The sequence below is a fragment of the Anas acuta genome, chromosome 3, assembly GCF_963932015.1.
Source record: "Anas acuta chromosome 3, bAnaAcu1.1, whole genome shotgun sequence".
Classification (NCBI taxonomy): domain Eukaryota; kingdom Metazoa; phylum Chordata; class Aves; order Anseriformes; family Anatidae; genus Anas; species Anas acuta.
Window position 1 is genome coordinate 102,282,136 of NC_088981.1, and position 25,902 is coordinate 102,308,037.

At 39.0% G+C, this 25,902-nt stretch overlaps 1 protein-coding gene across 1 annotated transcript in view; it reads right to left on the reverse strand.

Annotated features, from left to right (window-relative positions):
- MBOAT2 (membrane bound O-acyltransferase domain containing 2) overlaps positions 1-25,902 on the reverse strand; it is a 91,009-nt gene that overhangs the window by 20,750 nt on the left and 44,357 nt on the right. Inside the window, exons 4-7 of the mRNA XM_068678549.1 lie at positions 13,960-14,055; positions 10,366-10,421; positions 3,026-3,080; positions 2,018-2,201 (exon numbers count right to left, since the gene is read on the reverse strand). Of these exons, the coding sequence (XP_068534650.1) occupies positions 2,018-2,201; positions 3,026-3,080; positions 10,366-10,421; positions 13,960-14,055 (391 nt within the window). The remainder of the gene's footprint in view (positions 1-2,017; positions 2,202-3,025; positions 3,081-10,365; positions 10,422-13,959; positions 14,056-25,902) is intronic.

Below are 25,902 nucleotides of genomic sequence, written 5' to 3' on the forward strand. Positions count from 1 at the left end.
GATATTAATTTCTGAGAGTTGACACCACTTTGAGCACCAACAATTGATAGCTTGCAAAAAGGCACAATAGGAGGGATATAAGAAATGAGTTTTAATATGTTGACTTGATTCATTTAACATGCAATGAGCACAGCAAATATACTAAACCAAGTTAATATCATGCAGTCAGCACACAGTATAGAGGAGGAGGCTGGCATGAACTACTTTTGTTATCTAAATGATAATTAACAAGAAATGAAACTTATATTATTACACTCAACTCAGCTGAAGGATTTTTTTTTCCATTTACTACATTAACATTTGCTGATCCCCTTTATATTTCATTTTCTGAGTTACCTAACAATTTATTCTTCTTGAAATAATTAAGTAACAAGGAACACATTTAAAATATTAACACGAAGTTAATGGGCTGTAAGCATTCGTCTAGAACAAAACAATGAGTACTTTAATTGATGCAGCAAATGCAGTAAACAAATTATATCATCCATATTTCTCCAAAAGCACACAATACTCGCTGGTGTTATAAAATGCAGCCGGATTTCTCTAACACCAGTCGGGAGATGAAGTATCAACAGCATAGACAGCTTCTCTTTATGTTTATGTCAAAGGCTAATGCAGCATGAATCGCAAAAAATGTCAAGCACTTTAAGAGCAATACATTTTAAAGAAAACTGCTTACCTGAAAGAAGAACATGTTACAGGTTTATGCTTTTATTTTTATTGACTTTGTTCAAATCACTAGCAAGATTATGTGGTAAAAAGCTATGAAGACCTACCAAGCACTCGGTAGACGAATGTCCAGAAGTAGTGATATTGACAGGTTTGGTTAGTTCCATTGTTTTGCAATAAATTTACTACACAATATTTTTCTCCAGAAATATGATTTTAGTACATAAGATGGGATGCATCTGTCTATTGAGCCAAGAGGATGTTTAAAAACAAGTGTGCAACTTTGCCGACACAACATATCAATGCAGTCTACGGACAGACTGTGAGGTGGCCATCTAGGCAGAGAAGTCTCGTTTGTCCTCCTCCCTTCTTGACTACTTGCTCAACAGCACGTTTTTATGACCTTAGGTACTCTGTCAACATGTGGAACAGCTTCAAATATTATCATCCTCCAACCACTAGTTTACATTCCTGTGGTGCGAGTTACTACAACCACACGAGGCTCATAGAAGAGAATGTGGAAAAATCATCACCCACATTCACAGGATGGAAGTGGATAGAGATCCACTTAGTTCTTTGGATTAAAATGGAAAAGTAACAACCTTTGGGAGCTTTTGATTTTAACTCTGATCAACTGGACTTTCTTCTGTACAGATGTGTTCTCTTTTCCAACAAAAGAACAAAGAGAAAATAAAGAGACTGTATGGATGAATAGCCATCCTGTTACTTTTTTTTTTTTTTTTTAATCTGAAAGTGTAGTAATAGATGGACTATCCATTACAGTATACAGTTTCAGACAAGTTTGTAAACTCTCCATAGCATTATTGCTAGTCCATCTTTTACTACACCTTCAGATAAAAGAAAAAAAATATATCCATCCTTAGTACCTCTCTAGACATGTAAAACCAAAAAAGAACTATTTTCATGAGTATTTTTCAACTTAATGCATATGAATGTTTTCTACTTGCTGCATGCAGACATGAAAAACAGCAGAATTCAAGAATTTTCATGAAACTTTCCTGGAACTGTTAAGATGTGCAGTTTGTAAACAATATATGCTTTGAAGAAAAGTTACATTAACTCCCTCATCAAAAGATGGCTTTTTACCATATAAGCTTGGTAGGAAGCACCAATTTCATTTGCTTTTGTCCACAAGATCCAGACGGGAAACCATGGAGAAAACCTGCCTTAAAGAATAAGTATTTAACTTCTGGAACAGAGAACTGTACTGTTGCTGAATGAACTCCAGATACAGCTCGGAAGTTATGCCTGTAAATGAACAGTGCAAATCAAGCTTTTCATGCAATGATTACATCAGCATCGGCACTGCAAGAGTCATACATCTTACATTTGGAGAAGGATCCGTTTGTTCATATTTTGTATCTTCCTTCCCATTTGCTTCAGACTGTTGCAGTTGGTATGATCTGCCTTCAATGAAATTAATATAGTCTTTGTAAGAGCATAACGGGCCTGCCAGGATACCCATGAAATTACAGTTGTAACTTAAATACTCCAGTAGACTTGGCATGCGTCTGCAATTCAAAGACAAGCAGCTCGTGAGATGGCATGTGTGTTTCCACAGAATTTCCACAGTAGGAGAAGTCATACTGCACGTCATTGCTCACTTTAATTGCAACAAGAACCAAACGCAGAAAAGCACTTCATGTGTATTTTGCAATCACAACTTAAAATCATTCTAAACACGGCACTGCTTTCCAATCTCTACTGAGCATTTTCAGACTGATGTCTTTAACTCTGGTGACTTTCTCCTTGTCCTGAGGAGGCATTTGACTAAAGTTGAGACTGGGGAAGGAGAAGGAAGGTGTTTCCCCAAGTATTCAATTGTTTCTGTTTTCTTTCTTCCCCTCAATAACTGAATCAGTAAACAAAGGTGTGTGTTAACTGGCGATAAATTAAGTTAAGCAAAATTCCTCAAGTCAAGACTTTTGCCCAGGACAACATATTATTTTCAAGTCTCCTGAATAAAGAAAGGAAAAAATGTAAGTTAAATGCTGAAAAACAGAAATTAGACAAATATGTTCCTTCACCAACTACTTTATGTGTGTACTAAGTGTTAACTAGTCTCCTATCTGATCCAGCATTAATTTGCATATAATGCATAGAACTTTGGTTTTATACTTAAGAAAAACATTCCATTTCAAGTGGTATTTTCCAGGAGAATAAATGCATGTAATTAAGTTATAAATATACAAAGCATGGATCTGTTTTAGATGAGTTTGTAAACTCTCCATCTTGAACATGAACTGCAGCAATTCCACGAAGTATCAATAAAGCACACAAGCCACTGGCTTCTCCCCGCCCCTAAAACTAAACTCTCAGATCACTGAAAGCCTACCTTACAGCCAAGCATCTTTGTGATGGTGTCAAATCTTCATTTTTTCGAAACATTCCTAGGGAAGAGCAAAGGCAAAGGGGAAAATAAAGAAAAGGTAGAATACCACAAATTAATTAGCAGTGTCTTTAATCAGTAGAGCAAACCTTATGCTATAACATATTTTTTTTATGTCCTCAATTTGTTTCAGACATATTATAACATGTAATAACTGCTGAAATTGGATAAGACATTTCTCACTGCTGACAAAATTACAAAATTTCATATTCTCAGCTACATCCAACAGCGCCTAAGCCTGAAACCACACAGATTTCAGGAAAGTGTTAAAAAGTCTTGTAATAAGCTTTGAAAAATACAGTTCCCTTACATTCTTAAGATTTCAAAATGTACAGGTTTCAAAACCTTTTACTACCAGTCAGGGAAGTCGAACTCCAAAGCCCATTAACCCAGCAGTAACCCAGGGACACCACGCTAGTCACACACCTTTGAAGTGTACATGAACACAGTCCAAGACAGATTTATGTTACCCAACGCACGATGCAGACCTAAAAACCACCATCATGCTGCAAGTAAAGTTTATAAACAAGGTCCAGTGAAGCAGACACGACAGTAAAGGGTGCCTGAGTCTTCTCCATGAGCCTTAACCCCTGCCAGCAGAAGGGGGCAGGCCAAGCCCAAGCAGAGCAGCAAGGCCCAAGTCACATTCCTGTCATACCCGGCCCTTTGTGAAATGCTGGTGGCCTACTCCTGAAAAACTAGTTTCTGAATTCATGTTGCTGTAAAAGAGAAAGGTCAACAATATAACCTTCAACACTAAATAATTAAAAAATACATTAATCTGAGGGCAGGGTGCAGAACAAGCTGAGCTCCCTCCTTCCAACAGGCTTCAGCTCCTCCTGCAGGCTCGCCACCAGCCCAGCCCTTTGTGGGGGCATCCATTCTGTGCTGTTCGCATCTGCAAGCTTCCTTTGTAGCTGCAGACACTCCAAAATTTATTTTCTAAAGCGTCACTTCCTAAGGGAAATTAAGCTTGTGGAATCCCACTTCAATTATCTTCCTCTCTAGCAGGTTCCTAAACCCAAAAGCGAATTTCCAATCAAGTGTAATGAAAGAGTAGAGGTAATATAGATATGAAATTCTAATGTGTTTTATAAAAATAGGTGATTATATAGATAATATAGAAGGAAAAGATCCTCCTCCGCTCACAGAAAGATTACCTTCAAGGCCTGCCCCTTGATGCCAGTAAATCCACAGACAGGAGTCTTTGTATTTGATGTAAGCTTATATAAGGAAAGTCTCAACTGGAGTCTTTCTCTCTCTATATATATTAAAAAACCATATATATATATATGTAGGATATCAAAATCAGTAAAGTTTGAGACAAGAAAAAGAGGGGGGAATCAGAACTTGCTTATACTGTGGCTCATAGCAATACTTTTTACCTAAAGAGAAGGTACCTGTTGTCTTCATAGGACTTAAAAACTTCACTGTTAGTCTTCAAAGCTGAGACAATAGAGGGGACTTAGCAAACTGGCATCTCTTACAACCTGAAAAAGTGCCTTCTTCACTCCTGATGCTCCCCATTCATTCATACTCAAGGGGAAAAAATATAAATTTTAGCACAATCCTTAATTCCACACAGGCACTTTCTCTTCCCCACAATTACAGTGTCACATCTGCTCCTTAATACTACAGCAAAGATTTCTATGCTGATAAAGTGCACTGAACAAAAACACGTAGGAGAAGCTTCTTGGAAGGTCCTTTAACCTTTAAGGCATTACAGGGCTCAGGTACTAAATCCTGGAATTTAGCACAATCTAAAAGAGAAACTCAACGCAGAGACTCACATAAGATGTGGATCACACAACACAAACCGTATAGGGAAGAACTTTGCAACCCCTAGCAAAACAGCCCAGAGCAGGATCCTCCCTAGTGGTTGTATCCCCACGTGGATACCTTCTTCTCTGAGTCAGAAGGAGGAAGCAGTGACCACGTGTGTCCAAATTAACTTGCCCAAAGCCAGACTAATCACTAAAGCAAGGTAATTAGCCAAACCTGTCTCAAACCTGTACAGTGTACAAGTAAGCCTCCTTGTAGTTTTCACCTCCCTGTCTCACTAACATTTCCCTCCATCCATCAGCTTCGTGGAGGTCAGTGGCTTTCCCCATAAGCTTTTTTTGATGTCTTTTCAGTGCCCGTGTCACACTCTCAAAAGCTTTCAGGAAGCTGCTGTTAACACTTATTAATAGACAGAAAAGGGCAGAAGGTGCTTTTAAAATCATACAACAGCCCAGGCTGGAAGGGACCTTGAAAGCCCATCAATCCCAACCTTATCTAACACGAGATAAATGCATACAAGTCCATTCAGTATTTCCAAGGCAGGGTATCTGCCCATGGGGTCAGAGGCCTCAAATCATAGCTGTTCCCACACACAAGAGATAAAGAAACCCTGTTTCATCAGCACGCCACTGCCAGGGAATTCATGAAGTTTTCTAACTTTTCCCTGGGGTTTGTGAGAAATATTTTCTCTTGTCCTAAAGCAGCAAACTACTGCGATGGCTGCAGCTTTCAGTTGCTACCAAAGCACACAGTGGGGATGAGAGAATACAGGTTTTATCGAACATCTGTTAGAGAGGTGAAATGATTTGGCCACTCAGCAACTATAACTCAGTTTTCTCATCTGTAAAGTAAGAAACAAGCCCACATTCCTTTCTTGCTGAAAGAATTTTGTAAATCACCCCTAGCAAAATTTAGCCCCATTGGTCTAAATCATGAGGAAGCTGCACCTGTTCATTCCTCCTCAGGAGATCACATCCTAAAAGTAGCAAAATCAACATCTTTAGGTACATGCCAACATCCTGCCCTCCCTATAGGCTTTATTAAAGCCTGTTTTGACTACCACCATGCATCCTCACAATTACAATACGTTATCATCACATCCTGGTATTACCCCAGCTTTGTAGTTAAGCTGCTTGGATATATCTACCTTTACATTTACATGGAAATCTGGCTATTCAGTAATTCATTAATAATGCTTAAACTTGAGATTATTTTACAGTAATAATACTTAAACGTGGAAATCCTATCACAAGCCTTGTCGTAACTCCAGCAAATTTTAATTTGAGGTTCTGAAATGGATCACCAGCTGAGCTCAGATGCTTGCTGCTATCGAAACATTTTAAGACCTGAAGAAGACCCAGACATTCAGTACCAGTTTTAGTTGTTACTAGCACATTGGAAGCAAACAGACAAAGATGCCAGCTGAGTAAAATTGCACAGAAACTACAAAAAAAAAGAAAGAAAAATCAGAAACTTTGAAATCCAGAAAGCCACACAGTGAACATAGGCTGAAAACAACACTTAAAGACTTAGGGATGGAGAAATACAATATAATCCTTTAAAAATTAACGATGTGTACAGTAGTGAATGTGATTTGGTAAAATGGCCAATGTTGTCACAAACACAAGAGAGAACACTTTAAAAAAAAAAAAAGCCATACAAAAATATAGATACTGCAGTTTGGATAGGACTACTCATTACCTGCCAACCAAGAAGAAATTTGACCTTTTTTCTTTTCAATTATATTGCTTAAAAACATCCCAAGTGTATGGTGTGCTGCTACGACTGGGTGAAGCTGGTAACAACAGACAATCAAGACCACTGCGACTAACATGGGGTTTGCACATCTCCAACTTTAGGCTTCTTTCTTTTTCCTTATCTGTTTTTTTCCATTTTTCCATGTGTTTTCTCTATCCATTAAAATATCTTCCTCCCAGGGGCCATATGGGGCAGAGACTCTGCTTTCATAATTTTCTGGGGAAAGTAGCTCTAATGGCCAATTTGGAAATCTTACAGCACTATAATAGTGCAATAGTAATACGAGCACAAAACAATCCAGCCATTGTCCTCATATGCTGCTGTTGAAGTGAAGTAAACGTGGGGAGATCAAAAAAAATATTGGTGCATGACTAGCATGTAAATCTTGCCAAATCATGATTCAAAGGAAAAGGCAGAAGCTAAAAACAAAGCAAACACACAAAACCCAGCCCTTTAGAGTACACTGAATATGCAACTCATCTCCTAGCTCTCACAGCGAATGCAGTGCCTTACCAGATCAGCATCAATGTCTATTCTCTTGCTTTTAAAAATAGAGGGCGCCAGATACATCATCATAATTAGAAAAAAAGCAAGCAGTCTTCCAGGAACAGCACATTTAAGCACTACGGAGCTGAAAACTAATACATGAGGGATGGCAGAAGGGTGCATACAGGACAGGAAAGTTTGTTTTTTTGTGGTCAGAAAGGATATGAGAGATAAGCCCTCAGGAACACAGAAAAAGCTGCCAGAAGAGTGTTATGGTTCTGGTCTCCTACCTGTGTCTGAATACATTTTTCTGACAAATGCAACATGGAAATATGAAGAAATAGTTTGGAAGAATTACACTTCTTTCTTAGTAGATGAGTATTACGTTTAAGAAGTTACTACTTTTCCTGTTTAAGTCTTATGTATTATTTAATTTAAGTTAGAGAAAAGAAATAAGAATGAGGTTGGAAGAAGCTGTAACCATTTTACCCCTTTTAAATAGCAAATATCAAGTCTAATGTTCCCTGTTTTTGCTGACTGAATCTCTTGGTGATTTAAAAATAAGTATGTCGTGAGCTCCAGAACTTCCTTGGGTTATGAATATAACTGATGAAGAGACTCTTTGTTAAAGATTCATTAAGCACGAGAGTTAAAAACAAGCTGTCAAAGTCCATACAGATTAGTGAGATTAGATTTTGATACGGGTCCTTCCTGTAAAGATCTCCCAGCTCATACAGAATTGCAGAAAATGAGCGAGGCTCATGTGCGGGTGAGTGCATTATAAGCAAACGAGGGAGAACTCAGTATGTAACTCATCACAAATTGCAGGCATTAAGCAGTCACAGTAACTTTCTTCTCCCCTGCTCAACTTTTCTTACTTTGTAATTGCAAAAGCTTCTCTGCTTGACACCATCTTCCAGCTAGGAATTTCGTATGCACATTTTTAGCCTTTCTAAACCAGCTGCAGATTATCGTCATGCTTCTGGAACATCTGCAATGCACCTTTCCTTCTCAAAAATATGCCAGTTTTAAATTTGGTGAAAAAAGGTACTTCAGACAGAATATGAAGTACAAAAAGTTCCCTTTTCCCCCTAACTCTGTCATTAGCCTAACAAATCTGTATCTTATATCTATATTAATACACAAATCTAGATCTTGCCATACAGAATGAATATGGACACAAGCAGTCTCCAAATCATGTAAATATTTCTGCCTTTAAAGTGTGCATGTGTGATGCCAAAAATAATCTGCAAGAACTTAACATACTGACTGTTCATTTTTGGCAGTGTTCGTTTAAGTAGCAAGAACCTGTATGAAGGCAAGGGCTTAAGTTCAAGACATAAATCAAAGTACACCAAAGGCATAGTCTAAGTTTATGCAGGTGTAAATTTGTGATCCAAATAACCTTCTGAAAAGAATCATAAAATCATTAAGGTTGGAAAAGACCTCCAAGATCACCTGGTCCAACCATTCCCCTACCACCAATGTCACCCACTAAACCATGTCCCTAAGCACCACGTCCAACCTCTCCTTGAACACCCCCAGGGACGGTGACTCCACTACAAAGCAAACTTGAATTATTCCTATGTAATTTGCATAGAATTCTCCTGCTGTAATAAAAAATAAGCCCACAGAAAGTACCCAGGGTTGTAACAGTTACAGGAATTGTCAGTGTTTCTGTACAGAAGTACTAGAGTTGGACTTGGAATCAAGGACACCCACCAAGACTAGAGAGACTCATTAGCATGCAACGTGAGTGAGTGGCCTTCGTGATTATATCCAGTTCTTTCCAGGACCTTCATATGTAATACCAAAACCTGAACACAATGAGTAGGCTGCCAGGAAAAGACCAGGTCCAGGAGACTTGCCTTTACCACAAAACCAACTGTTTTCATTGATTTCTCTCAATGGATCACTTCTAAATTCTGTAAGTTGTCTGGGGTTAAAAATCATTGTTTTAATACAATCTCATTTTCCCTTGTATATCTTTTCTCGGCATCTCCTGACATCAGACTCATAGTTGCTCCTGAATTTATACTGGTCTCACCAACCTTTTAAAGTTATGCTCACACTGTACTTCTAGCAGCTGTCCTTCTCCAGCTCAACTCAAGAGCTCTGCTAAACAGCAAATGCAACCAGAGAGAAAGCTTTCCAGTATTTTATCAGCTACTCCCCAGAGGCTTACAAAAAATGTAGAGGATCTCTGATGTGGGGGCAGCAAGGAAAAAAATTTCAAGATTGATGCTCAGAATTCAATGACATCCCTGAGAAATTCAGACAGAAAATAACCTAGACTTACTAGGAAACTACAAATTTTCTGTATTAAGTAGGAAAAAAAACTAGCATAGTCTGTAATGAAAGTTAAGAATAGAGCTGACTAAACGAAACATTTTTTTCAAGACTACCAGAAACACCCACATGCTTGTCCCATACCCCAACTCCACTACTTGTGCATGATGTCAGTAAGTCTAGAATAGCTCCTTCCCCTAGCAAAATAATAGTAGGAGGAAGCATTTATCTTTGATACTAGAATTATTACTTCCTTAGAATAAGTTGTTTCCTCTAATCTGCATACTCTGTACTCTAATTGGTTGTAGCTTGCAAAACTAATACTGTGTATGTTTCCTCTGGAAGTTAGACATCAGATTTTTGACCAATTAGACACGTCTAGCATTATTCATTCATTTTTGTTCATTCAAGAATTCGTACAGGAAGTGTTTTCCAGGCTTTTCATCTTTATGAATGTTGTTGCCTACAGGCTTCTCTAGGCAGTGTTGTATGAGAAAGGAAAAAAATGCAACAACATCACTAAAGATTGTTCACACACAAGGCAAAAAATATATTAAACTCCAAATATGACATTACTAAAGACTTCTCAGAAAAACAGGTGGCTTGATCCAGGTGTCTGGGGCCACATACCCAAATCTTCAGGTGACAGCTGCAGTTCAAGAAATTCACGCTGATTAGATAAGTTCCCTAGATACTTCCAACTAAGAGAAAGACAATTACTCCTTTACATTTAAAAGTAACTAAATACCTAGACATCCTACCCTTGAAACATACATTAGGATCCATTTTTGTCACAACTAGGGCTCATTTATCTGCTGGAAAAAATTGGTGGGAGAAAAGACAAAAACATGATTATATATACTCTCCCTGTTTGCACTTCGACACATTAGCAGTGAGTGACTAACATTCCTTAAATTCATTTTGTTTAGAACATTAAATGGAAAATTAAAGACGATTTAAAGAAATCTTACCATCATGAATCTCAAAAGCCAAACTAGTGATCTTCTGCGTAATTATCATCATGGGACTGTTACAAGAAAAGAAAGAAACAGAGAAAAAAAGTTCAGAGTTTTCTTTCACATGTAAACATATCAGAGAAAATTTATATTAGTAGACCAGGTTAACTGCTCTCTACTGGAAGATTTCTAATACAAGGACAAAGTGGTTAGTTTTTAGAGGTCAAAACATTACAGAGTTTTCAAACTATGAAAATAATTTACTCCTGAGACACAGTATTTGAAAAATCATGCCTTTTGTTGGTGCATTAGGTTCCACAAACATAGCCAAAGTGTTTTACATTTTACTTTCTAATAGCATAGTCTTTTGTTGTTGTTCTTGTTGTTTTAAACAGCAGGAATAGTAAAGAAAAAAGAGGGCTGTAAGAACCATCTTATGCATTATAAATTAGAGCAGGAAAGGACAATATATATACCAAAGCTGAACAGCAGAATTATTTATTTAGCTATGCAGACCATTTTCACTGTTTCTCCTAAGAGCTGGTCCTGTGCTTAATTTTTCAACTACAATTATATGCTTCAAGTAAACATATCAGGCAAAACTAAAACCTAGCATAATTATGCTGACTCTAATGGAATTCAGTTTGTGCTGAATTTGGTACACTTGATTGGATCTTAAGCTTCCCAAGAGAGATTATTCGCTGGCTAAGTAACTCAGCTTCAACTGTATTGGAAACCAAAAATTTTATTGTGAAATGGTAACCATCTCCATAATAGCTAAGAATTATCAACTGATAGAAATCCCAGCATTGCTAACCCCTGACAGGGGTAGTGGAGAAAAAAAAACATAAAGAAGGCTACCAGAATAGAATTTGGAAACTTAACTTTGAAATCAGATCTTAAAAATATATTGGAGACTATTTGCCTCGTAGTATCTGAGCTGCAGATATAAATAATATATATATATTTAAAATATAAAATATGATATATAATTTATATAAAATATGAATAAATAAATAAATCATACTGTAGGATGAGCCCATAACTTTGTTCAAGTCTTGACTGCACTCAGCCTTTTTCACATATTTAAATTACAATAGAAAAGTAAATCCAAAAGCTATCGAGTCCTCCTTTACTGACAGTATTTTGCCAGATGGATCAGTCTGTCAACTGGTATTTTTTAGATTTTATGTTATTTTGAAGTGCAATATATTTTCAGTCCTCAAAATGTAATCAGGGGAAAAAAAAAGTTTTGCATTGTATTATCAGTGCCCTAAAAATCCTGTTATCGAGGCCAGAGTGACAGGCAAGTGTCAGCAAGGAAAGAACCCAAATGAGAATAGGCAGACTGGGAAATCCCTCACATCCCTTTCCAGCATTTAAGCTGAAGACCTGCTTGGTAGTGTCACAGATCCTTAACTGATTCCGAACAGAATGGGTTTTCCTTCTGTAATGGACATTTTCAGTAGATGGACAAGCAGAGATCCTGCTCGGCTGAAGGACGGAGCCCAGGAGGAGCTCAGCCAGACCTTGCATAAATTCTAGCTCACACATCTGTTATTGTTATCACAGCAGTCCCTGGCATTTTTTCCTTCTGAGGTGGCTATTCCAGCATCTTCAGAGGCTTGGCTGAGGAGCAACAATATGAAAGAGGAAGAGCCCTTCCTGGAACAGTGAGGCTGTGTAGCAGAATTTTAATTTTAATTTTAATTTCCCTTTCAGGTGCTGGCAGAAGGGCAAAGGAACCTGTGGAAGGCTTGCTGGCAGCTGGGATCTGTCACTACCAAAGCCAGGATTGCAATGCTCTGCACAAGCGATGGCACCTCCAGCACGGGGTCAAATTTCCTTGGCAGATTCTCTGGGCTTGGACACCTCCGATTTGCACGATGGGCTAGGAGAAATATCTAGGTATTCATTCAAAGCTCTGTCAGGGCTAACCACTATACAAAGCCATGCCAATTTCGTCAGTACCAAGAAAGAACTTGAGGGTACTGGGATTCTACAACTGTTTAGGGCATTTTTGTTATTTTTGAGATTATTCTCTTCCCCTGGAACTAGAGAAAATTGGTGGAACATAGCCTTCTTCAGTTCAAGTTGCAGCATGTCGTTCTCCTCCTGTTTTGGAAGTAACATCTGTCTCAGGCCTCAAGGGAGCAGATGCAGTTTATGCCAGAGACTTAATACAATATGCATGCACCAAGCTCCCAAACCAAGGCATGAAAGGGTATTTTAAATCAGGCAGCTCCAGCACACAAGCAGGGAGACGGATCTAGGCTTTACAACAGTTCCATCCAGAGCAGAGACCTCACGGACCTCTGAACATGCTTGGACCTAGCAGAAATCTCTGAACCAAGCCAACACAGCCACAAAGACAGCTGGTATCTCAAAGTAATACAGTCCCATTTGAGCGAGTGTGTTCGAGCTGCTATTAATAGTTTGAGAGCAGCAACAAGCAAATGCAATTACACTGCTTCCCGGTACAGCTCAGAGCTTTGGTCACTGCAAGGCAGTACCCACTTTGGCCCTACAGTGACCTGGGAGGGACAGCATTTGGATTCTTGTTCCACTCCTAACGGTGGCATTCAGTTCAACATTAGTAAATCTAGCTTTGTGTGTCTTTATGCTTATGTCTGTGTTGCAATCTCTCATTAAAGTCAGCAGATGTAGACAATACAGTCAGGGGCATATGTCAAGTCATCCAGTTCCCATCAAGGTGGATATGTGGTGGTGGGTCAGCTGAAATGCCCTCCAGGCTCTGCTGTCTGCATTGATTAGATCTCCTCTGCCTGGAACAACAACTTGGGTATCTGGCTCGAAGGCAGACACTTGTTTGTAGACACAAATACAGAAAGATGTTTCAGAAGGTTAAGAGCCAGCTTATAACAACAGAAAATATTAACTTAACCAGAAAAGCTAGAGGCTTCAGCCTAACAGTTAGTTTCTGGGCTCTTACCAATGAGGGTTGAGAAGTGACAAGGCTAACACACACAGCTGCTACACAATACAGGTACCACTGAACTACAAAGACCAATGCCATTCACAGTATTCTTGAAAAGTATTTAATATGTTTTATTATTTTTTTTCAAACAGGCTTGCAAACAATTTTCTTGCCTTTTTTTTTTTTTTTTCCAAAATGCTCCTTTAAATCAAAGCACCATCAGGAGAAAACATTTATAGAAAATGTTGTGCTTTGTTTCTGTCTGCAGTACAAAGAAGAATCACCAATTTTTTCTTCTTTTTACTTTGCATTTTGATTATATTTTGCTCATATAGAGCTCCAACCAAATATAGGTTAAGCTCATTATATACAATGAGGACACATACAGGCATAGCTTCCTATTTCCAAGGGCTGTGTGATTACCCAACCACACCTCTGCTTGGCTTTCACTTTCTGAAACACTTCACGTAAAACCCAGAACAGAACAAAGCTAAAAGCTAATTTCCTTAAAACATTCAGAATTTCCTCATGTTGTGGGATCAGACTGCGTAAGACATACATGCAGACACAATTCAGGTTTCATCATGTGGTAGTAAAGGGAAAAAAAAAATAAAACAACAGATACAGCATCACATAGAAAGGCAAGATGAGAAGATTTTTTTTCTCCTTACCCAGAAAAATCAGCAGAATACTGTCCATAATCAAAGATATAGACTCTAGTAATTTGGCACACAGTGAGGTATCCCAAAGCAAAAACGAAGCAATACCTGGAAGGAAAAAAATGCTTTTCAATTAAAAAACATTAACATTTCTCCATTAAGTCAGCAATCTTTAATTAGCTTTTAATCTCCAATTATCTCCAACAAGTATTACATAATTTGCATGTGCAAATACACTTTCATCCCAACTACTTTTGGTAATATTTATCCTACAGAACCATGTAGGTTTTTTTAAGTGCACAGTATTAAATTACAAATACTGTTGTCATTATCATATTTGTATTCACATCAAGCATAGGATTTATAATTTAAATCCTGCTGTAAAAACCAGAAGCTCTAAAGAGAAAATGAATTTATTATTTTTAGATCAAAGTCAATCTTTGTCCATATGAGTACACAAATTAGGCAAATTATACATTGAACATCATCTCCATTGAACGTACTTCTATACATTTAAAATTCAGCACCACAAATCCCACTGCTTCTGTTTTCAGAGATTAGAAAAGATGATTGATTTTCAAATACACACATTAAAACACATCTGAGTGAAAAGGGAACAATACACCTTTATGCCTCCTGTTAAAGCTGATCCTTGCAAATATAAAAAAGATAAAAATAACCTTTTAAAAGTATTATAAATTTAATTTCACATATCAATTTTCAGTTCAGTTTTTTTCTTCCCTTTTTAAGACGTAAAATGGTAAACCGATGAGGCTTGATTTGCCAACATACCTCCCAAAATTGTCAGAATCTTTACAGTCAAAAAGAATGGTGAATGCCAGCAGAAGCTTCACTAACTCTGTAAAACTTTATATATGAACTTTACAGTCTTGAATATTCCCATGCAGCTAATGAAGCATTCATGGTAATGAAATCATGCTCTTGCTTAATGTTCACAAGACTAATGTTCAGCCCTGCAGCAGACCGTGCTGTACAATCAAAATCCAGTTAAAATGAAAATACTCGTACACCAAATGGAAAATCATGGCTAGGACTGTATTTAGATGAAATAGTGAGGGACGCTACAGGAGGAGTTTGGAACAGGCTTTTCCTTTCTTTTCCAAATCATTATTTTAGCTAAAAAGTGTTTACATAATTAATTCTAAAGTCTTAGAAATTATTCTTCAACCTGAAAGTGATCCCCACTTTTGGCACACAGAACACTTGCAATTTAACTTCCAATTAAGAATTATGCTAGGTATGAATTATTTAACTTCTACAAATGTCCAACCTTCAAATTAGAGAACTATTTCCTACCATATATAACACATCAGTAGCTACATTAACCCTTGCTTCTTTGTGGTTTTAAAGCTTTGGGTTGCCTGCTTTAGCAATAAATAGTAGTTCCTGTTTTCACCAATATAAACAACTATTAAATAGGATGGCTAATTGGTACAAAAACGCGTATAATAGAAATCCTACAAAATTACACAGTACTTGGCTCCTAACATTACCGAATTATTTCAGCAAGGAAAACAATTTCACACAATTAAGTACAATGTAGTGGACAGCCAATGTCAGGAGCATGATACATTGTAGAATTAAACTTTTCATGAGGTATTTTAAGATTAAATTCCCAAAAATCCCACAGGTTTCACATGAACGATGACTTTGCGAGTTTGATTTGCCCGCTCTGAAATCGGTCCCAGTTCTGTTTGCTAAAATTTCAACGTGATTTTCAGCTTTCCCAGCCTCTTGATTTACACACTAAATAATCACAGACAAAAAAAAAGAACTTCTTACGTGTAGGGATACCTACATACCCACCCATAGATACCACGAAAAAATAAAAATTAAATATTGTAGTTAGCCTATTGTATTATTGCTTATTGTAATATTAGCCTATTGTAATATTGTAGCCTATTGTAGTAGGCACCAATTTCGACCACATAGTTTATCTCGTAAATGCATTTACAACAAGTTTTTAACAAAACATTATGAAGACTTCTTTTACAAAGTAGAAAAGCTACAGCTGGAGAAATACAAATATCCTAAAAGAAGAAAAACACTGAAAATTATGGAAACCTTAGGTTTGTTTCTATATAGTCATTATGATACAGGCCTGCAGCACTATGTGAACATCCAGCTGAAAATTCAACTGAAATGGCCAGTCATTATTTATATCTAAAGCAAATACTTTAAAGCAAGTTGCGTTATACATTTCCCTTCAGGAACAGACTGAGGCAATGATCCTACCTGGTGGTTATGGGCCAGTAAAATGTGCAAGAGTTTTAGAGGCACTGGCAGGTGGCTATGGAATCGCTTAAACGCCTTAGGACTTCTACAGCAAGTTAACTTTCTACAGTGAAATGACCGCCTTGGCAAACAAGTGGAGAGCCACGGATATTATATACTTGGATTTCAGTAGGGTTTTTGACACTGTCTCCATAAGATCTTCACAGAGAAGCTGTTGATGGATGGGCAGTGAGGTGGATCAGAAACTGCCTCAACGGCCAGGCCCAGAGTGTGGTGACAGCGGCCTGTAGTCTTGTGGGAGGCCAGCAGCTGGTGGTGTACCTCAGGGGTCAACACGGGTCCAGCCCTGCTCGACACCCCCATTAGTGATCTGGATGATGGGACAGCACCCACGACAAGAGCACTTTTTTACATTTAATGTTCTTAACCACCAACCAACCTCCAGATTACTCCACTTGGACATTCTTATCTAATCCAGCCATAAATTTGCATTGATGTTCATAGCCTAGACTCCAGGGCAAACAATCCCACTTCTGACGCTCCCTGATGCTGGAGTACCTGTCCGCACACATCAGCAGCTCTTTGAGAGTAGAAGTTGTTAAAGATGAAGAATTAAAAAAGCATCACATTTCATAAAGGATTTCAATTATTTCCACTTTTTTTTTTTTTAAATTGTAAAGGTTCATGCTCACCACTACACTTAACACATTTTTGCCAAAGTGGCCAAAATCCTAAAAACTTAAGCAATGAACTTTGAGACATGGGTCAGTTCCAAAAAAGATTCAAAACCTGAATTCAGTTGCAAGCTAAATTTAAAGCTCTGATTAGTCAAAAGTCAAACAGACTCTGACATCAGAACTCTGTGTGTCTGCATTTTGCCTAAGAATTTATTAGTTAATATCCCCATCCAAACCACAGCTTCAGTGATAGCAAGGATACTAAATGTGTCAGTGGTTCGTATAATAGCTCCCAGCAGAAGATAACACAGACCCTTCTGTCCTGCTGTGACACACTGCAGAAACTGCTGAAGAAGAAGGTGAGTTGAACCAATCTGCAGAAGTGAAGTCCATCCAGTTGGCTTTAGATATTAAATAGATAGACGTTAGATTATTTATTATTAATATCTATTATTTAGATATTAGATAGTTCATGCAGTAGCCCTCAGGCCAGTCTGGTCAGGGCAAGGTGTAACAAAATGTGCTGCACACCTCAGCTGGGGAGAATGGCCCCACCTGGGGCCTCTGGCAGAAGGAGCCCAGGGAGACACAAACCCATCCGTGGGACTGCTTTTGCTCAAGGATCTGCGCAGAAGGATGGGGGGAAGTCTGATGTGTACCTCAAGTGGGCCTGATGCTGGGTGAGAATAGCGTATGATTTGAATTGTATGGTTCTAATTGGTGCTGCGTAATACTGTATGTCATCACTGCTATGGTTGCTATATACCAAATCAATGCTATTACAGTAAGAACCACCCAGATCAATGAAAAATGAATTTTGACAGCACCAGACAAGCACAGCAGCGAGGGAACCAGAACTGGCTTCAGCCACAATCTGATTGCTACAACAGATGGAGCCCAAAGTCATGGATTAAATGAACTCAACAGACATGTTAGAGGGATGGCTCATAGATTAAGGGAAAGTTATCTGGGTGTATATGTATCAAGGGACAGGAATGATAGGGGTGATTAATTGGGATGTAGTGGAAAGTAGAGGACCTGACGATGACGTAGTATAGAATAAGGGGTGGTTATTGTACTAGTTTCAGATGGGATAGAGTTAGTTTTCTTCCTACTAGCTGGTATGGTGCTGTGCTTTGGGTTTAGGGTAAGAATGATGCTGCACACGGGTGGCTGAGCTGTGGCAGAGAAGTGCTCACACTGCCCGGGGCTGTTCTGCTCCTCACTGCCCTGCCAGCGAGTACCTGTGGGGGCACACGGCTAGGACAGGTGGCCCAGGCTGGCCAAAGGGGTGTCCCACACCACAGGGCACGATGCTCAGCAACAGGACTGGGGTAAAGGAGGAAAGGGGAGGATGCTTGGGGTGATGCCATTTGTCTTCCCCCAAAACCATTCCACACGCTGAGCCCTGCTCTCCTGGCAGTGGCTGACACTTGCCTGCCAAGGGGAAGAAGTGAACGGGTTCCCTGCTTTGTTGGCTTGCACAGGCAGTTTCTGCTTGCCCTAGTAAGCTGTCTGTGTCTCAACCCATGAGTTCTCACATTTTTACTTCTCCAATTCTCACCCTCATCACATGTGGGGAGAGGGAGTGAGCTGCTGGGTGGTGCTGAGCTGCCTGCCGGGGCTAACCCAAAACAACTTCTTACGTTAGGATACAATCATGCATCACAGCCAGGTTTGAAGAAACAGGCTTCTGAGATTTATTCATTTTTATTGCTTTAGCACTGCAAGTTTGAACACAGTACATAATTCTATGCAAAGACCTTCAGTAATAACTGAAAGGTCAATACACACACAAGTAAAAGATACAAAACTTGGTGCTTCATCATGTGAAACCTGCTGTTTCAAAATCACCTTTGCTTCATATGCAAGTGAGAAATACACCTCTCTAACCTGACATTATCAACACTTGGCATTTAAGTCTCAGTAGGATTATTGTAGTTTGTCATGTGGCAGACCAACAGGTCCATGTAAAATAAGAAAACAGTACCACACACTTTGCAAAGGCATAGCAACAACTAACTTCTACCTAAACTGACCTGAAAGAAACCTGAGATTGTTTCTGGATGGAAATACAGACTTTTTACTGTTAGCAATGTCAGTAAAATAAATCACAAGAACCATATGGCAAGACACAGACAACAAGTGGCCAAAGTAAATATAAGTAATCCTCTAAGGATTTCTTACATAGATAAATAAAATCAGAGAACGACAGCAGTAATGCATCCAATTCTGTAATATTGAGTTTACTATTATTTTTCATTGGGATTTTGCCTGTGAATTAACTTGTAGTTATTTCTAAAATATTTTATGTTTACCTTATTAATGAAGAACTTGAACTTCCCAGGCAGTAAAACTAGAAGATTGTTGTTTTCTAAACACAACAAAAAAAAAGTTGTTCATCACTGTAAAACACGGTAACTGGACAGAATTCGGCATATTTTTAAATCACAAAATATAAGAAAAAATAAGAAATCCATAATTTTAAGCCAATTACCTTGTTCCCCTACATTTGGGAAAGGGGGGTGTCAATGACATTTCCCTCTCTGCTACCTCCCAGAAAGAAAGATAGATAAGTTATATTGTACTTAAAATGCAAATCCAGGTTTGTGTTCAAGATTCAAATGAAGTCTTTAGGGTGCATAAAGTTGCTATAACCATCCATGGTGAATCCCACTGTCCATATAGCAAAAACAAAGATCAGAAGCCAAGATGAAAGCCAAGATCATAAGTTCTCTCGGCGTCATGAAGGGCTAGAAATACTAGGACACCTGCCTGTAATGAACCTGACTGTCAAATGTGCGTATGAATCCTTCAGTAATCCATGAATACAGCTCCAAAGCTTACTGGCTACAAGCTCCTGGTTTGTTCTCCCCTTTTTTCTCTTTCTTCATCAGATTTACTTTCAAGTTTTTCTAAATAAGACAGACAATGGAAACAAGGTGATACAACTCCAAAGAGAACTAAATGAGAAACCAGTGATATTTTAGCCCCACTGAATGAAGATACCAAACCCAGCCATAACCACCGGGAGTTGACAGGCAGTTCAGTCAGTTAATGACAGAAAAAAACACAAAGCAGAGCCATGTGCAGAGGAAATGTGCGTACGTGATCAGCCTGTAACAAAAAGTAAATATATGCTGATTTTATGATACACTTGGCAGGGAAAAAAAGGTGCCCAACTGGCACCTTGCCTCAAGGAGAACCAGAAACATCTATTAGATCCTGCATCTGCTATGCCTACCAATATCCTCTTCCAAATCAAAGCTTAACTTTATTTATCGACTGACCAAAGCATCAGCCACCCGGGTACTTCCAGATAACCTTTGAAATAGATATTGGCCATCATGACCTACGTGGTAGGGGTTTTTTTGCCACATTCAGATTATGTCCACGCTGAAGCTACCATGCAGAAATGGAAAGAAAAACCCTCAGATTTCTTGATGGGATTTCAGATTCCCTTTTATGATTCCTCTAAAACAAAGCTGTCTTCCCAGAGTAGTAAAACTTACTGCTGTATTAATGAGTTAAACCAAATTGTAACTATCTTTCTGCTATGTCAACCACCAGCCCCAAATTACACAGAGCTCTCAAGAGTTCAGATTTTTGACCGATGAAGCAGATGGAAGAACTTGCAGTAGTCCATACAATGGCTTTCATTTTCCAAGTGAATCACTGCACTTCTGCCACGCAACACCGTATGCCTTGTTAATGAGAACTGTAACTCGACCAGGGAAAGTAGAGCAATGTGTTCTCCCCAGAGGAGAGCTAAAAGGTTTAGAACAGCTTGCGTCAGTCCTGTTTCTCCTGCAGGTTTATGGTGCAACTTGCTGAGCATCTCAACTCCTGTGCGTGTTCAGGTATACTTGAAAGGATTCAAACCAGATGTGAAAATGCTTCAAAAACATCCAGGAGTACCCTTCCTGTATGCTGTCCTGATGTTAAGGAACCAGAAAACAAGCTAATGGACCGTTTCACCAAAAACACCCCACAGAAAAGATCAGAAAAATGAGTAAAGTTTTGCAGAGCTCAAATACATGAAGTTCTTTTACCCAACTACCCATTAATCATATGCTGTACAATGAATGCAACATTACTCAATATTAAATTTTCTCCTCCAGTACAAAAGCTGTTGGTCTTAAAAAAAAAAATCAGTGTTATTCTTCTACCTATACCTGCTACTAGGTAAATAACATTCTCATGAGCAGAATTACAGAAGTAATTCACATTGGACAAGAATTACTAAAAACAAGTTGCAATATGGTTATACTAATAACTAAGACACAGTGACCTGTAATGCACATTGTACTATATATAAATATTAGACACAAAGACATGAATTTAGAATTTGTCTAGGACTAATTCACAGGATCTCTGTCAAAATGACCTTGCTTATCTATCAACAGATGCAACGAAATCAGGCATGTCTGAGACACTGCAGTAATGAAATAGCAGAAAGCAGAACAGATTGTCTGATATGTCTAACTTCAGCTTTAAAGTTTAAAAACAAAAACAACCAAAAGAAAAGAAAACCACCACCAACGCCCTCATACACCAGAAAATAGATTATAAGCAAACAAAACTAGATATCCCATTAGAAAGGTTTTTTGCTGTACAAGTCTGCCATATTATATTTTAATTGCTATTTTGAACTTCACAGACAACTAAAAATAGTCATATTTATTTTCCCCATTGAATTCAATCCTTTTAAAAGCAAAAATATTAAGTAATGAAGTTTATGTTTTAATGTATTATACATTAAATGTAACATTCCATATATATATACACATTTTATAATATATTAAAAAAATACTAATCTGCCTCTACCAATGGTACTCTGCAGAACATGCAGATAAAGAGAATTTCCGTTTAAGTTTGCTTAAAAAAAAATGCAAAGGTCTCTCTTATTAGCAAAGAAAATGCATTGCCCTATAGCATTACTTCTTGTCCAATCTTTTTTGGTGTTGAGTAACGTCAAAAAAAGCTTTTTTTTTAACCTGTAAATATATACACACACACACACACACACACGAGTCTACATATGTATACCAAAAGGTGCTTTATTTATTTATATATATACACACACAAACTTATAAACACACACATACAGACATGCACAGGCTTTAGTTCTTCTACACCACATGGATTTTCTTTTGGTTTCTGAACTTCTCTGTGGAATTCAATATATATTTTCTATTACACTCCGTATTGCTAACCAGAATGACTACATTTAATAGATTCCTGGGCATCATTTCTGCCAGTGGAGAATATTTCCTAAAGCTCGTCCCTGTATAATCTTCTTGATTGTCTCCACAAACAACAGAACCACTAGCACAGTTTACACCAGCACAGACCACCTTCCACTGAAATAAATAAGCAGGTTTTGGTTGAATGGCTAGTTTTGCTTTTACAGGCAACCCCTTTTTAATTTAGTGTGGCCTTATTAATTCATTCCATTTGATAATCCTGCTATTTTGCCCAGCACCTCATCTATAACTAAGAAGGACATAAAGGCCCCATACAAGCAGCAGTACTAGGTCAGGCTAACTCTCCAGCTAGCTCAGCATCCAGGTTTGTGTTCCTCCCCAGAAGTGGCTAAATGCAGATGCCCATGCAAGCACACAAGCAGATCAAGGAGAGAAACCACTTCTCAGTGCTCTCCGAGGCTCAAGCCATCAGCATCTTAGAAGCCTGGAGTCAAGCACGGCACCCACACATTTAATAACTTTCTATAAACTCCCCTCACTCCTCAAAAATATGCACACCCTTATCTTTACCATCTTCTGCTGCTCCGAACACAGGGCAGAAATAGCTGGTCAGCATTTCTAAGTTTCCAGCAAAACTCCATAAAAATTAGGTACTGAAGAATGATCAAGCAGAAGCACCTGCAGATGCAAAGCTTCAGTCCCCATGTCCCTCAGAGCCTTTGGTGTGCCAGCTAAGAAAGAGCAACCACATCCATCGGCTAAGCCCAGAGCTTTGCATACACCGACCAGTCACGGTCCCAGGCTAACCACAACATACATTAGCTGGCTGTATTTGTATAACCAGGGGCAGGAGTTGCATTTTTGTTTGATTTTACACTTCTGGGGGGACTCGTCATCTTATAAATAAAATATTTGGCCAAGTACCTAGCATACCTATCTCTATTTGCACAAAATCCAATGAAAATAGGAACCATGACCTTGACAAAGCCACCCTTCGGGAGCTGTCGTAACAGCTTTTGTTATTTTAGGTTCTTCCCTTGCCGTGGAAGGACAACAGCATAGTACGCTATCTTGCTGGAAGAAAGTTAAATAAACCAACCAACCCAGGGCACTTTTTCACCAGCAAGTCGGCACATCCTACAGATTTAGCCTTGAAACAAAGCTTTCATGTCCAGTCAAAATGCATTCCTTCCATTACATTAGGAAACAATATAGGCTTATTTTTTTAAACGTCTAGTTACACGGCTTTAAAAGGCAGACCTGACCACCACGTAGCATCACACAATTTTTTCTGAAATTGATTTTCAGAAAAGGTGACAGAATAGCCTCAGAGTTTCCCCATGGCCGTGTTCCAGCCCTGTGCTGAAAGCTGCCGCCTGGGTTAGGTGCTTTGCTTTTTTCCCATTGCTTGTGCCAAGGTAAAAATTGCTAAGAAATAAAGTCTTGTCCCTAGGGTCAGAGCTGACTTGTTATTAAACGCAGCTATATTAGCTGCTTCACTCCTAATGAGCTTAATTAGCTCTCATTGCTCACACTGCAAAACTCCACTCGATGCAGTTACAACATACAGTATGTTTGCGAAACTTCTGAGGGAAAAACATCAAGCAAAAAGGTCCAAAGTGCCAAAGCTCAACATCTAATTCTGTCAGCATCAAGTCCAGGCCAATAAAAATACTGATTAGAATTACTTCTGGCTGTGTAACATTTCACAGGGTAAGCTAGCCTGCCCCAACCTGTTGTTGTTAGAGGCAGAAGAGATTCCTTATTTACACAATTCCTGTTCAAAGTATAGATACACCACTGACGTACATCCTCTGGATTGCTTAGCACATGGAGCAGCTTTTAGGGTGCAGATAACCAGTCACAGAGTCAGATTATGTGGCCTTAAGCAAGTCACAATTCTCTTGTTTCAAGAGACCACCCTCTAAAACGTGAGCAATATTAAACCTTGTAATTCATCTGGAAGTCTTCTGACCCATATGCTAGTCTGTCCTCTCATTACTTCAAGTGGAGCTCCAAAATGCATTGAAAAAACGCCAAAATAGACAAAACCAGAGTGCCTATTAGGCTGTGGCCAGAAGGAAGTGCTTAAACCATCGTGCTTTGGTGATGAGCTACCTGGTCATCCCACCCTCCTCAACCTCCATGAGAAGGCTTTTGGGTCTGACAGCCGTCCTAAAGCACATTTACCAAGCAGACATGGAGAAATAACAGCAGTCCTACACCACTTTCGGCACCTGCAAAGCCATTTGTTTGGCCTACCTGCCACAGGTTGGCTTGCTCAGCCAGTCAGGCAGGGCGCGGTAAGATGGCGCTGACAGGCCTAGCAGCTGGCCTAGCCTCAGGGCCTCGTCTCCGGGCTAATTAGTGTCTGTACGAGATTCACTCAGCCAGCACAGAGAGATAGCCAGGCCCGTTGGTTTCCCTGCATACAGCCAGGCACATGAAGCCAGGGGAAAGGAGGCTTTGTTAGCTCTCCTACACCCAGAAGCGCTGAGGATCTCTGGAAGAGCTGGCTTTGTTTACTACAGATCAGCCGGAGACGTTACCCCTCGCCTAATGGATTTTGATGTTTTGCTACAGAATGGTAATGTAGTGGCCTGGTAAAGTAAATCTCAAACCAAGCTGAATTAAACAACCAGTCCATTTCTATCTGCAGGCTGGGCTCCAAATGCACCATTAACATATGACAGCTACAGCCACAGACATTGTTGTCAAAAATGAATACTCAAATTTTGCTATTATCCACATGCTCTCACACAGTGCTTTCTCTCACTTTGACCTCTTCCCCCCTGCTTCCTCCAAATCTGGAACGTCTCAAGGACGAGGAGATCAGCTCTGGGCTCTCATACAAAGGAGGAACATCAACTGCAACTGAAGCGTGGGGGGCGTGCTTTCATTGCTTCCCTGGGATGGAAGAAATGTGTTGTTCACTTCATTCTTCCTCTGTGTCTCCAAAGGAACGTGGAACCAGGAAGGATAGGAATAGAAAACATTGCTTTATCCTTTACTGGACTTGAAGCTGAGAGCTGAAGTTGATCCTGTCCAAAGTCTAATATTAAACTGAGATGATACCTCAGAGGTCACCCAAGTTCTGTCTCACCAGTGCGTACCGCAGTATGTCATACCAACCCGTATTTCTGCAATCGCTTGGAAGTGTAACAGTAAACAGCGTAGATAAGAGCACCAGATCTGACCTTTATATTTTAAAAGCTGCTAACACTATGTAACAGTTAAAAAAACGTGCACAAAGAAGAAAACCTAACAGCTTCACGACACGAAACACAAAGGCAAAGTTCTCTGACCTTGGAATCTGCCTTATAAACCCCAGGCAAAGGAAGGAGATCCCTTACACATCTTCTGATCAAGATGAATAGACATAGCTCAGAAATAAAATAGCTGCTAAATTCCACAAACGCTACTATTCTAGTGCTGTGAATTTTCAGCTGTTCACCTATATTGCTATACAATATTTGCCTGCCTATATGATATTCCAGCATCACAGCACGCTGTTGATTTTATCCTTCCTCTTTCTTCCACGTGATAAACACCAGAAACATGCCCAGTGCCTTTACTTCTACAAACCAGCAGAAATCCATGGGTGGAAAACAGTCTCCCTTAAGGAGGCAGGCAACAAGACAATTTCTGTAGAATATTTTTAAGGAAATAAACACATTGGTACAGAACACTGACAGTAGGAGGCCTATTGATGAGAAAGCACTATTTTAAAATACAGCCCTACTAGCCATAATAGTTTAGCAACTGTAGACAAAAACTACTAAAATATAAAATATTTTATAAGACTAAAACATTTT